At 42.4% G+C, this 14,945-nt stretch overlaps 1 protein-coding gene and 1 long non-coding RNA gene across 2 annotated transcripts in view; one reads left to right on the top strand and one right to left on the bottom strand.

Moving 5' to 3' along the window:
• Window positions 1–14,945, bottom strand: part of LOC139104689 (uncharacterized) — a 75,849-nt gene that overhangs the window by 8,745 nt on the left and 52,159 nt on the right. The gene's annotated exons all lie outside the window — the stretch shown is intronic.
• On the top strand, window positions 624–9,284 carry LOC139104683 (silk gland factor 1). The gene has a single exon (XM_070660319.1). The coding sequence runs from the start codon at window positions 2,067–2,069 to the stop codon at window positions 3,579–3,581; it is 1,515 nt and encodes a 504-aa protein (XP_070516420.1). The 5' UTR covers window positions 624–2,066; the 3' UTR covers window positions 3,582–9,284.

Genomic DNA, 14,945 nt, shown 5'->3' with positions numbered 1-14,945 from the left:
TGCGTAAACGATAGAATTTATAAGCAGGAAATTATGTACTTTGCACTGTAAAAAATATTACATGCAAAATGGTCAACTATAATAAAACGATAAAAGTGTACTATAAAAATGCAATGAGTTTACACAGTCATAAGAGTTTTTTTTTTTTATTACAACTGTAAAAATTCATGTAATTTTACACCTAATTTATAATTTGAGAATAATTTTAACGAAAAAAATTTGACTAAAAAAAGAATAAAAATAATAATTCTAACAATATGAATTTATAATATAATGAGAACGTAATAAATTAATTTACGACAATAATATACAATTACAACACGCAGTGATGTTGTACTTATATTCCCCACGTAGTACTCCAAGATTTTTGATCACGATGATTCCATGACGACCCCTGTGAATCAATCGGCGCTTTCTTCGCGGGTTTTATCGAACACTATCGCGAATAGATCACCTCGCTCACGTCAGGTTCACTCGCAGATCAATAGAACAATCGAATAGTTGATCGGTGTTCCGCCTACAGTTTCTATATTATAGTAAAACAAAGCCGGCAAAGCCGGAAGACTGAAATGGGCAAAAACCGTGAACGACGATTGATCAAGTGACGCGGAAATGCTGAAAACCGTTCGCGAGGAGATACGTAAGGGCGCGTCACATATGCACGCACGGACGAAGGTGCCGGTTGCCAAACGCGTGGCAGACAACGTGACATGAGGAGAGGAGCGGCCGAATCGTGCCGCGGCGCGGTTGTCCTGGTTCAGCGTGGTTCGGCGCGGCGTGGCTTGGCGTAGCGCGGCGTGACGCGGCGTGGCGCGGCGCAGCAACGTCGTGGAGCCAGGCGTCTCACGTGGAATTGCGCAAGCCAGACCCGCTCCGTGAGTTCGATGTTGTGCGTGTGGGCCACGGTGCATGCGCGTATTGCACCTCGCCCCGTCGCAGTATGTGGCATCGGAGGGGAAAAGGCGCGCCATGTACAACCCGGCGATGTGCGATTCACAGAACGATAGGATAGGAGTGCCCGCCAAGCTGAATCTGCCGTCCGGTTGGTCGACCTGTGCGCGAGCGGAAGTACGGCCAGGGTGCGATTGGTCGGCCGCGCAGTCATGGGTGTAGCCACCCACAACATGGTAGTGGGACGTATTTGAACAAGAGCTGCCGGCTCAAGAGTAGCGGAGTACACTCGCTAACCAGCCTCCATCCACAACACGGCACACAGAGAGAGGAGAGAGAGACTCGTCGGTACGCGAGGAGGAGTGTGTGGTGAGAGGTGGTGAGGCGGCTCAAACAGCGGCCCCGCTCGATCAAATAACCGACCGACGTGCGGTCCCGTCTTCGTATAGCGGTTGGTGTTGTTTCGCGCACTCGTCCACGTCGTGCAACGCCCGAGCGAGAGGCTCGGGCTCTTTTCCCGTCGTCGGCTCCGCGTACGCCGTGCCCTCCATGGTGCTGGGGTAACAATTACCCCTATTTCTCGCGCGGGGGGTTGCTCGTTTTCGCGCTCGCGTCCGCAGCTATCCGCTTCGCGCCTCGAATGCGCATCTTCTCGCGAGCAAACGGACTGTGTATTGTGCTTTCGCGAAGAAGAAGAACAAGAAGTGATACAACTCGCTGACGACGTAGTGCGCGCATTTCGACTGCTCGACGTAGACGCGCTTGTAGCTTTCTCCCTCTCGCGGTGAGGAATAACGATCTTAGTCCTGCTCCGCCTGTGACAGAATAGTTCCGTCGACTCAGTGTCGTTAAGTGCGTTACTGCTCCAAGAAGAATACTTGGTGATGTTCGTTTTTCTGGTGAAGTTCGTCCTTTTCTAAGTGCGAAACGATTTTCTGAAGTTAGGGTGTCAGCTAGCTGCCTCTCTCCGTGCGTTTTCTATGTACGATTCGAGAGACGTCTCGTGACTCAGCAGGGACGATCAGTTGGAGAGGCTCTTCGTGGCACGGATCGATTTCGAACTCACACGGAAGATTAAGGGGACACCCGACTACCAGCAGCCGTGGTACCGCGGATTTCATGACCGTTTGACAAGGACGACGCGACAGCAGGCCACCCCGGCGCCGGTGAGCTCTATGACCATGCTCCAGTCGCAAAAGCTGTACGGCGACGCGGGCGCCATGACCAGCGCCGCGATGTCCAGCATGGGCAGCATGGCGCCCACGTACAGCTCTATCAACTCAATGGGCTGCGTGCCGATGGGCATGTCGATGGGGGTCGGCGTCGGACCAAGCTGTAGCCCGCAGGGTGCTGGCGGTTTCAACATGAGTACCATGAGCTCGGCGATGGGAATGGCGTCGATGGGGGGCGGCGGTATGAGCGGTTACAGCGGCGCGTCCATGGGCGCCGGCGGCGCCTGCATGAGCGCCGTCGGGTACGGGCCGCTCACTCCCGGCGGCGGCACCGGCGTCAGCCGGGATCCCCTCGCCTTGACAGAGCCGGACTCGCCGAACTCGGCGCTCCAGCGAGCACGAAGCGATAAGTCTTACCGGCGCAGTTACACGCACGCGAAGCCACCGTACTCGTACATCAGTTTAATCACCATGGCAATACAGAACGCGCCTCACAAGATGTTGACCCTTTCGGAGATTTATCAGTTCATCATGGATTTGTTCCCGTTCTATAGGCAGAATCAGCAGCGCTGGCAGAACTCCATCAGGCATTCCCTGAGCTTTAACGACTGTTTCGTCAAGGTGCCGCGCACGCCGGACAAGCCTGGCAAAGGATCGTTCTGGACGCTGCACCCGGACAGCGGCAACATGTTTGAAAACGGTTGTTACCTGCGTCGACAGAAGAGGTTCAAGGACGAGAAAAAAGAGTTGACCAGGCAGAATAACAAGCATCAGCAGCACCAGCAGCACCAGACGGCGACCGCGGTGGCGGTGGGGTCCGGCGCGACCATCGGCGGACAGCACAGTCCACCCACTCACGAAGTCGCGCCCGGTTCGAAGAAAACCGGCTCGTCTATTCATCACGGTGGTCCTCAGCAACAGGACGACAAGGATCTACATTCGCTGGTGTCGCACCATCACCATCATACAAGTTTGCACCAGCATCACGCCGGATTGAAAAGCGATGCAACCGACATCGGTGGACTACTCGGATCCGACCTAAGCGTTGCCCACGACGAGCTCACCGCGATGGTCAGCCGCGGTATTCACCCGCAGCTGCTGACCGACACCGCGAGTCTACACCACGGCATGGCGGGAAGTCTGAAGCAGGAACCGATTTACGCCACCGCGGCGACCAACCATCCGTTCAGCATCAACAGGTTATTACCGCGCGACACGGCCGGCACTTCGCCCGGCACCCAGGATACCAAGCCCCCCGAGATGAAAATGTACGAGCAGCTGCACCAGAGTTACGCGAATTTCGGCTCGCCGCACCATCCGCACGCGCACTCGGCGCCTCCCGGTCATCATCATCACAACGGCATGCACGCCGGAACGAACGCCGCCGGACCGATGCACATGACGAATCATCATCATCAAGAGTACTATCAGAGCCCGCTTTATCACCACGCAACGAGCGTCGCTACCACGAGCGCACCCCCGCCGCCGGCCGTCGCAACCGCGGCGCCGGGCTTGTGACACCACGCCACCCACCCTTACGCTTTGGCCTGAGTCGCTGCCGCCGCGGCTTATGCCGCTACCGCCGCCGCGCCGCTGCCGACACCGGCACCGGGCTTACCCACGATTGCGACGTCCACGACGAACGTGGGGCCCGCGTCGCCAGCCACTTCGTCGACTTTCTCGTCGCCGTCGAGAGTACAGCCGCGCCGTCGCCCGCGCCGCCCCGACGGCAACGACGACGACGTCGTCGACGCCGTTGTTTGCTGGCCACCCGACGACGACGACGAATACGATGACGAGAACGAGGACGAGGAGGACGAGAACGTCGTCTACAGGCGATAAACAGAGTGCCGACAGGTAGGCCTCGGCACAGTATAAAAAAAAAACAGTAGGTTCACCATTTTGCCATTTAAAAAAACTTCGTCGTTGAAAGCTTGCTTTTTTTTTCATGTTGATTTTTTCTTTGTTTTTATTAACGGATAAGACAACCATCTAATTTTTTTTTTCTTGCCCGAAGGATAACCATTAGCACGATTTTTAAGAGAGTGATCCTACTGTTTTTGCTTATATTGTAGCCTCGGCGTGTTTCCTTACGTTGGTCGTGTCCGGCGACGAAACTGATTATCGAGTCTTTAGTGACGCTTCATTTGATTTTTGCATCTAAACTCGGATAGTTCTTACATCCGTGTGTTTTAATTCGATGTCATTTTGCTGTTTAAAGATTGTTAAGAAAAGACGTCAGAAATGAGAAGGTCAGAGTTAAAACCTGCTTTTATTGCGATTGACTTCTATACTTAAATCTTTTTGAGAGCCGAAGGAAAGACTTGATCATATTGAAGAATCACTAATCGCTTAGTAATCGGTTTTTCCGCGGTGAACGCAGCCATAAAGAATTGCTTTATCGTCGCGAGGATCGATTCTTTCGCGTTGTATTGCAGCGAGTTGCTGGGCAAACGGAACTATTCTAGATTTTATTCTAATTAATTAAGTATTGTTTTTGGTAAAAAGTTATCATACGCAAAATATATGTAATTTTGATGACCGTTATCATAATTTCTTACATATAAATTATACGAATTATTTATTAGAATTTATCCCAAAATATTCTTTAAATTATTATTCTCCCTGTAAAGTTTTTTTTTAATATGTATTTTACTTTATATTCTACTTTTTTTTTTATATGTACTTTTTTCTTGATTAAATCGATGCTTTGATCATTGTGCAATAATTTTAATAAATTATCGTATTTTGCAGTAACACAGATTACATTAACGATAATCCAAGCTTAAGAGAAAGATTAGTTGATTGATAAATTGATTATTACAAACTAATTTCTTTTACAAAAATATGTGGTTTATGTATAAAAATTAATTTGTATTTACGCTGTATACTTTTCTATATTTCGATTAATATTGATTAAAATTTAAGTTACATAAAATAAAATTTGCTGAATTTTAAATTTATCGAACGTCACGCTTTTAAAAACATTATCTTTAAAACAAAGCGATAAAAGAAAACGGAAATCACGAAAATTTAAATGTCACACATATTTAAAAAAAAAAGAAAGCGAATAAGAAAATGATATTTACATGCACATGATACTCGCTCGTTTTAAACTTGCGTCAATTACTGTATGTGTTGTCACTTAAACTGACAATGACTTCGTGAGCATCGTTTCAAGTACAATTACAAACAGTAGTGATAAAGGAGATTAAAACCCACTTTAAATGACATCTTCGATTCGCAAGAAAATTATATTCGTAATTTTTTGGAGTACCATTTCTCGCATATTACGTCCAGCTCGGCGTTTAACCAATGAGATCTGTCTCTTCCACTTTTTAAATTTAATTTTACGTTTTAAGTATCAAATTAGATGAAATATAAGAGAATAATACAGTAATATTTTACGTATTGTTATTTTCTCGAGCTTTGATTTCAATATGAAAAGATTGCGAGTCTCCGACATGCCCAGCATCTGTGCGCCTCGCGTTTAATAATGCCATTAAGGGAATATCGCTTAAGGGCGCTCAAAAATCGCGAACGATCCACTACGGTGCTTATATTACGACTGCACGCGAGCCCCACGGCGATGAACCGATCGGTACTTGTAAATCCTCGGTTAATATTAAAGGCGAGCGCACCCCCGTTGAAAGGGGAAGCGCCACCGCGGCAAGGACTCGGCGTAAGCCTCGATAAGCAGCGCCAGCGAAAAAGTGAGAGCGGTGTCGGATGAGCAAAACTTGTGATACTACACGTGAAAATAAATAGAAATTAATGTACGCGTCGCGCAAGAAAGAAAGAAGACACGTATAAATATAGTATATATTATATTCGCACCCTGCGTGGCACTCCGCGCAAGTCCACGCGTTTTGTGCATCTTCGCGCAGAAAAGAAGTCAGTTTTAAATAGAAAAAAAAAAAAAAAAATATGCTATTCTCATATATAAATAAAATAATAATTGCGTTAATTTGAAGATATAGATTATACATTTTAATCTGAGAAAAATTTGTCTTAGATTAAACCTTACATATTTAAATTAACGTACATATTTGTTCTGGTTGTAGATGAGAATAAACATTATCGGCTTATGACTGACTTCTTTCCTGCGCAGTGTCCATCATGTGCACGCTAACACGGGCATGCATTCATGGAAGGTATACGAACCCGCGTGTGCATCGTAAGCTGAGCGTCGAAAAATGATAGTTAATTCTCGTTGAACGAATCCTAGACGCGCGCGGTATTTATTTCGCGCCGCGCGTATTAAGGACGCCACCTTCTCGTTCGCGAGCGGAGAAAACGCCCCGCGTTCTTTTTTGTATAATATCTGTAGATACCCGTATATATCGTAATGCGCATGATGTACAATATTTCATGTTAAAGAGAGGTTATATATATATATGATTATGTATAGGTATATATAAATGGAATCTTTATCGATATATTATATCAGGCCTACTTTAGACGATCTACTTAATGTGTGGCAAAGTCCGAGACACGATCTTCTATTCAAACTTGCATTTATACACGCCGTGTATTTCGACATATTCTGAATATATGTATATTTTAACTCTCCATTAACTTCGTAGTTTTTTTTTTTTTATTATTATCGTGCGGTACAAAAAGAATCGTCTTGAATTCTGTCGTAAAATGTAGATCGCTTAAAGTTCGCTTTAAGTATATATATATAAATAAATATATATAATAGTACATAAGGGAATGACTGAGAGAGATGGGGGGAGGGAGAGCGAGAGAGAAAAATTGACAAACGTGATATTTCCTATTACGTATTTCGAAAGCATACTTTTATACTGTCGCACATGATTCGCATTGCGCAGGCGATAAAGCGTTGCTCATAAAAATGTGTTTTTTGTTTTCACGAAGAGATTTCTTTAACTGTTGAATTAAAAATCATACGGTATTTTATACACTATGAACGTAACCGCTGGATATCCATCGAATAAAATATACTGCTCTATTTTGTATAATATGCGCGATTAATACTTAACTTTTTATATTCAAAATATGAATTTCTTAATCTTTGCTTTGCGGAATTAATCGATTTGGCAAATAAGCAGCTTATATATTATTTGTATAACAATGGCGCAGGTAAATATTGCCGAAAGTACACGATCTAAAGTATGCAATACAAAATCGATTAATTCTATTGAGATTAAATTTATAAATATTTCGAATGCATTATAACCGTAGAACAAAGTATGATTGTAGACTATAATTTGAGATTTTAATTAACCTAGCTGTCGTCATCTTCATAGTTATTTTATCGGCGGGTTAATTAAAAAAATATTCCGTTTGATAAAATAATAACCAAAATTGATATTAAAATCGCGCGTTTGTCGCCAATCTGACGAATATCGGTACAATTTTTGACGACTGTTGCTTTTTTTTGCCGTGCAAAAATAGCACGGATCAATTAGTTTCTTGCTCAAAGTGCAACAGTCGAAGATAAACCTGCGCAAATACAAACGGCATAGAATTTGCTTGACAATGTTGGATCTACGAATGCAATTTCCGCAAGTCAACATTCGAGTGCAGAGGGCTGTGTCAAAGAGTAAAGCGGCTTAAGTTAAACTATTGAATAGGAAAGAAAAAAAAAAAAAAAAAGAGAGAGAAAAAACAAAAACAAAAAAGAAAGCTCCATAATTAACGTGACGCGAGAGCAAGCGCGAGCGTGTGTGACAGAAATCCACCAACGATCCCGTGTAAACGGCGCCTCTCATTGGCCACGTGAGTCGGCCAGGTCGTTTGCAGTGCTACTTCAGTCTATGAATATGAATTTCGCGAAAGCTTTTACCGCCGTCGCGCCGTAATCGTACTTCCGATTGAAGAGAGAAAGTGAACTCTCATCTGCTTTCGTTGGCGGATCATTGAAAATCGAGTGTCACTCTTTGGAAGTTTAGATAATGACTCGTAATTCCGTTGATTTTCTCGTATACCACGTTTTAACACAGTATCGCTGACTACTTTCTTTTGCGCATTTTTACCGCCTAAGGTCGCGAAGGTAATATTTCGTAGACAAATCTGCTGCAAAATAAAAAAAAAATAACAATGTGATCTTTTTAAAAGTATAACTAAAAGTAGAAATTTTCTAGCAATTGGAAAACTTCTAATAAAACAAAAGATCAATGGATGCTTTTGAAATACGCGAAATAATTTTTGTAAATCTGAAAATGACGAATTAACCATCACAGAAGTCGCTAATTATTATTATCATTACTATATTACGGCATGATCGCATTTACATTTATCATGAATCTATTAGATTATCTCTTAACTTTACTTTTTGTTTTAGTTTTCTTTTTTTTAATTTTTATTTGAATGAATATTGAAATTTTATATTACAATATTCAATACGAAGATCAATATTTTTGTTTAAAATTGACATTTGTTCGTTCTTCTCTCGCACAAACATCGAATTTGGTAATTCTGTGGTAAAATCCAAAATTTTTAGATTTTTAATCAAACTCTCTTCGCTAATAATATTTTTCTGTATAAGAATCTGGGCTTGATCGTAATAAAAATTAATGCTAACACTCGCACGGCGGAATTTTACGTAAAATAAAATCCAATATTTTTTTCTTTTCTTAATAATGAATCTCGTCCACAAAGATATTGGAATTTTTAAAATAATTTTGCATTGTAAAATTCTTAAAGAAAAAAAAAATCCTTTTGCGAAATTGTTACGGTCGATCCCAGGCTCTACCGCTGTTAAGAGTGTATCGATCGGTGAGAGAATGAGGTGAAGGGGGAAGCTAAAGCCTGCAAAGAGAACCTCTCAAGGCGGGGCACGCGCGAAATGCAAATCTCGAAATTATGAAATCTCATGTTTAACACGTTTTCACTGGCCCTTGGGCAATATTCCACCGCCTTTCTGAGAGAAAGAGAGATTTTTTTTTTAATCCTTTTGTTGCTGCGACGTATATCTTGGTCACGAAACTTTCAATTAATTAATAATTCCAATTAGTTCGGTCTTTCGATGTTACAGATACGCGAGAATGGGTGCGCCCAGTAGTTTAACCGCTCGGTGAGCGATTATTGAGCTCTGGCGTCTGATTAGCATATTTTTTTTCTTTTTTTTTTTAGCTTTAAAAATGTACACCAATCAGGTGCGAGAACTTATTGAGCGCTCAGTAAGCGATTGCGTTACTGAATGCACCTAATAACGATCTCTACGTTTATTCACGAGAACCGGTGCTCAATAGGCATCACAAAAAATTTTAATGTAAATTATATCGAAAGGTATACGACCTCTCGATTGTACCTTTCAATCTTTCGGCGTCATTCTCAATCGAATCTGCCCACATCCGGTAAATATATGTCGCCCATCTCTCGAGAAAATCAAATGACAAAAAGAGCGAATGAATGAGTGAAAGGGGTAGATGTGAAAGGAGAAAACTGCGCTGTTATTAGAAAGAAAGAGAGAAAGAGAGAGAGAGAGGTAGATTGTGTGTGCACACGAGAGAATGAAGAGAGCGACGAATCGATGAGAAGGCTGTAAATGTTTCAATAAATTTACGTATTTCTACGAAAAGTGACCCACCGTTTCTTCGCAAGTTATTTTTCCTCTGAGAAACCCGCCACGATCCTCCTTCGCCTCTCCTCGATTACATTCCATCGCAGTTTAAACCGGTGAGAGAGAAAACACGAAGGGAAAGAGAGGGCAGAAGAGGGAAGAGTAATTATATTTTTATCCAGCATTGATCTTGCGGTGAAATTAATTAAAATATATTGAATACCGAATGTTCCATATGCAAATGATATGCAAACAGTTGCATTAATTGTTACTTTTGTCAAAACAAACGATATTACACTGTCGGCGCTGTATGTTCAATTCATTAAATTCGTTTCTTTAATGACAAATATCTCGGCACTTCGGTTGAATAATCCCGTTGGGCAAATTATGATCATTATAATATTTGTTTGAGATTACTAACGGCATCTACGACCATCTTTATCATGCTGTAAAAACAATATACAGTGAAATACGTTCGATGTAATTTACGACGTCGCGTTAAATTAAAAATTTTCGGTGATTACAATCAGCTGCTGCGTGTCATGCGTAATTTTTATTTGACGAGTGTACATTTGCGATACACGAGGTTCGTTTATGACAAATTTATAAGCTTCACTACCACTATAAAAAAAAAAAAAATATGTACGTGTAAATTGCCAACCAAGGATACGTATTTTGCAGTTGGTCCAAGACAACGGCAACTACCACAAAAAGCAACATCAAAAAACTTCGAACAACGTTACCTCAATTGCAAACAAACCTTCAACCGGGTTATCAATAGCGATCGATTGATTTCGGGCATGATAACGCGGAGACTTGTATGTGGAAGGCTCAAAGAGGATAAGTGGGCAGATTAAAAATGAGATAGGCACGCCGGCACGTGTACCGGCGGCACCTTTTCTGCTGAAGCAGATTATAAAAATTTGTCACGATAATTACATGAATAGCTTGTTTGTCTCTAAGACACTGATAATGGCCAATGAATAAATTAAACGAGAAAGAAACAGACGTATAGAAATAAATTTGTAAAGTAATACTCCTAAAAATTTATCGCTCTATTAATAAAAAAAAAATTTAAGCAAAATCTTTAAAGTGTGATTAATAAAAATTTCATAAAAGAAAGTTTGGCAAGTTTTCACGGCTTGGTTAAGGTATACTTTAAAAAGAAACATTTTATTGCGATTAATCAAATGAAATGGGAAAGCGAGCCGAGTTCCAGCGTCGGTTCCAGAGTTAATTTTTACTTTAAGTTCGAAAACTCGGATCAATCGTTCGGCTATTTTTTTCTGTGCCGTATATCAATTTATATCGATCGTTCAGTATCGCCTAAAATCACTTATAAAGGCCGCGCGGCGCGTCCGGCCGTCGATGTGATAACATTGAATTACAATTTCGAGACGTTTGTATGTAAGAAAGCACACTCGGTTCATACTCATTGACCCGAGGCTTTTTGTTGGCCAAGTACGATCGAGTATCTTGTGCAAATTTCCTAATCAGTACAAGCTGCGATTCGTTCGCTCAATGCGGTTTATTGTGTAGATTCGGCGGATTATAGTCCGGGGTGAAAGCTGAAAATGCCGATCCGGCATTTGAGAAGATTAATTGATCGGCGAGCGATCGAGATATAACGCCGAAGGGAATTAAAAACTTGAAATCTTACGATATCAAAGCTGTTCAATCTTCCTGACCGTTTAATATCCTGGCAGAATCGGATTTTATTACGCAAATGATACTGATATTGGGCGAAAATTTGTTCGACATTCGGTTAATTCAAAACCAACGTTACCTTTTCGTTGCACAAAAGAAAACATAATGCAATCGTTTTGAATGCGAGTTTTAATAACTTATTTAAGACAACACAAACACGCAAGGAAAAGTAAATATAACGTGTATTTTCTTTTCTCGTTCCAAGTTCGATATTGGTAAAATTAGTTGTATAAATTTACTCGCGTACGCGTCTCTTTTATCCCCAGTTGTATACGAACGATTAAAGGTAAAAACATACTCATTTTGAATAAACGTCTTATCATATCTTTACATATGATGTACCTATTACATAAAGCGATATAAAATGCTTTTTCACGAAAACATCTTATTACACAATGGCGCGCAAAAATTTTCGGCCGATGATATTCTCGCTTGTGATGTCGCGACTTAATATGCCGTGTTCGATAGTGGAGCTTCGATATTTTGAAATTCGAAATATCACTACTTTATATTTGTGTGCTTTTTTTATTTCTTTCCCTTTTCTAAAGTACATCAAAATGTGGAACTTACGAGTTTGCGGGTAAACTGTTTCGCTGGATCTCGATATACGGGAGGAAATACTGTTTTGAGAGCTTGCCAGTTATGCGCTTCATGGCCGCGGTAACCGTACACGTGCATGCTAATATCGTCTGGACATAGCCGCGGGAACGCGCGTAATTCGTGCGCCGCGTTAGCGTCCGGATTATCGTGGGCGATAAGGTGACGCCGCGGCGATCGTGCCCACCGGCGTATCTCCCGTGTCTGTGTCCCGAGCGCAATCGAGCTCCGCGTACGAGCACCGTAAACGAGTCTTAGTTAACGGGCGGCTATGCGGAGGTGCAATCTCCCGCGGATTATTCGACATGATACACGGACAGATATACACGGAGAGGCACTACAAACCTGTGTATCCGGCCAATATTTGACTAAATCATGAACAATGTTTGTACACACGCGCATTCGCGCGCACATGCGCTCGAGAATGCAGCGCGCGCGCGCGCGCGGACCGCGCATAACGAAAATGCACGATACGTCGCGTTAGCACAGCAACGCGTTGATTCGCAGCCTCGGGGATTATCGGCGACCATGTTATGCTCCGGAATATTGACGCGAAGGTGTCCATTAGAAGCGACACTTTGAGATAAGCATCGAATATACAGAGAGACATTGCGCTGCGATAGAATGCGGATGATTTTCGAGATTCTTAATTTAGAAAAGAAAAAAGAAAAAAGTACAGCGCGTAAATCTAATGTCTGCGCGGTGAAAGAAATTTCCTCACATTTTTAATAAGACGAATAATTTCATTGTAAAATCTAAAACTTGCGATTTTATAATGATAATAATATTATTAACAATTTTTAGATTAATTAAAATAGTTCTAGATTTATAGTCATTACTTTTTTGAAATTAGAAAATAATTAAAATTAATAAATTGTGTAACAAGTTTGGATTTTTTTTTTTAATTAAATCGATCGAAAGCGGATTATTTATATTAAATTTAAAAAAATCATTGACGAGTATAAATACTTGACTTCGGATGTGATCAAGATTTGCAAAAGACAGTCTAGCTGCAAACATTCATAGACATGGCTGATGCACCATCTGATGAACGGGAACATATTGGCGTAAACATGTCGCGCATATATTTTGGCCAGCTAATGTAACAGTAAAGTATTACGCAAACACTTGGCTCGTATCGTATTTCAAGTCCTGGGGGTTCAATGCAAAACGCAACGTAATCATCAGAGATCCATAAAGCGGGAATTGAAGATACCTATCGCGGAAGAAATGTACATTTCTTCTTTGAGCAATCAAAGGAATCTTTGAAAATATTGACCTCAACTTGCGTCATACGAGCTTAATCTTTGGATAATCTCAAGTGACGTTTAGTAACATATAACAAAATTTTAGATTTAACGTTTGATTTATCATGATATTGGCTACTTTCGCAATGCATATGAAAATGATCGGATTCAAAATAACCCGGGACGATGGTTGGATAAATTCATATTCCTCGCTCTGATTGATTCTTCAAAAACCAATATAAACATCGAAAATTTGATAAAAATCCGATTTAACGAGGTGAAGTCCGATCAACGCCTTCTCGAAAATTTTATTTTGGCTTTGATACTTTTTTACTAGTCCGCGAGATAGATTCGGCCTCGCGCGAGGCGGAGATACACGAGAGGCTTAATGAACGGGAGAGTTAATTTTGCTGCGCACGGGGTTGCATCGGCCGCGGGTGCATGTATGGCGAACGGCGCGCCATACGTTCGATATATTCTCGCGTTGAAAGCCGCGGTGAGCGCGAAGGGGTGCGGGGAAGAAGAGAGAGAAGAGAAAGAGAGAGATCGGCGCGGCGAGGTAGGGTACAGGGAGGCTGCAGGGAAAGCTGGCTAGAGGGAAGAAGAGGATGACGAGAGTTGACTGAAAGCGACCGGGAGCAAGTCCGGGGGAGGCGGGAAGGGGGTGACCGAGGGGGCCCGAGAGGGAGAACACTCTGGCGGGCACTATCGACAAGGAGGAAAATCATCCGATCATGTGCGTGCATGTATCGCACGTACGTGCATTCGACCGTCATCTCTCTTTATTTCTTTTATCGTGTAACACGCGAGATGCGCGAAGATCGAAAATAATTTAATTAAATTAATCTAAAATAATTCGTGATTATGTTTCAGGCTATCTTCGCCATTACATTTAAGCTAGGTCTACAATCGCATCAAAATTTGATGATAATAATCGAATATATTTGGTTAATTAATCTCTTACGTCGTCTTAAAGCGTTGGCCGAAAGAAGGCGCGGACGAGAACTTTTCGACGCTTCTTGCCCGGCTCGCCTTCGCGAATCCGCGAATCCTACGGACGATCGAATTTGTTCTTGCGCGATGATTAATCCGGCGGGTCGCAATAATTTCAGGATGAATCCCGGCGAAAGACAAAGTCTGATCATCGTTTGCATTTTCGGCACGTGATCGCCGTGCCGTGCCGCGGCGCGGACGGCGGGGAATCGTTGCGGCTTAAGGACGGGATCCGGTTTACTTAGGTGCGCCGGCGAGAAATTGAAATTTTCGTAAACGGATTAGGGGAGCGGTCACACGACAAACTCCTTGTTAATTAGAATATAATCCTGGTCTTAATGGGACACCTGCTACGTAATAAAATCAGGTGCGGCGCGCGTTGATCGTTAAGTTATCCGTGTGTGTCGTACTGAGAGAAATGGTTCTTCCTGGCCTCGACTGTAATTTCATGACGCTTCTAACGTACAAGTGCGGTTAAATGTAATGGATTTAACCATTTCCGTCACGACAGTGATCGAGTTAAATATATTTATCTCTGGAAATATCATACATTTTTACTTGACGCAAAATTTTTCTCTCAGCGCGCGGCGATTTTATATTATACATCCCCGCGTGGGTCGAACGAAACGATTTTACATTAACAAACAGGAACAATCGTTACTAAAAATAAAGCTGACGTCGTTGCGTGACGTACAACGTCACCAAATACGTAACGTGTGAATTTATATATGTATACCCACGCTATATTACGTTGCGCGGTTAAATGCGAAACTGGATTTCGTTGAGAAAATAATTTCATATTTAATA

This window comes from Cardiocondyla obscurior, linkage group LG08, assembly GCF_019399895.1.
Source record: "Cardiocondyla obscurior isolate alpha-2009 linkage group LG08, Cobs3.1, whole genome shotgun sequence".
Lineage (NCBI taxonomy): Eukaryota > Metazoa > Arthropoda > Insecta > Hymenoptera > Formicidae > Cardiocondyla > Cardiocondyla obscurior.
The sequence above is the reverse complement of the archived record's forward strand: the minus strand, read 5'-3'. Positions and strand labels throughout refer to the sequence as shown.

Excerpts from the sequence above, each read along its gene's own strand:
- LOC139104683 (XM_070660319.1), top strand. The coding sequence starts at position 2,067 with ATGACCATGCTCCAGTCGCAAAAGCTGTACGGCGACGCGGGCGCCATG.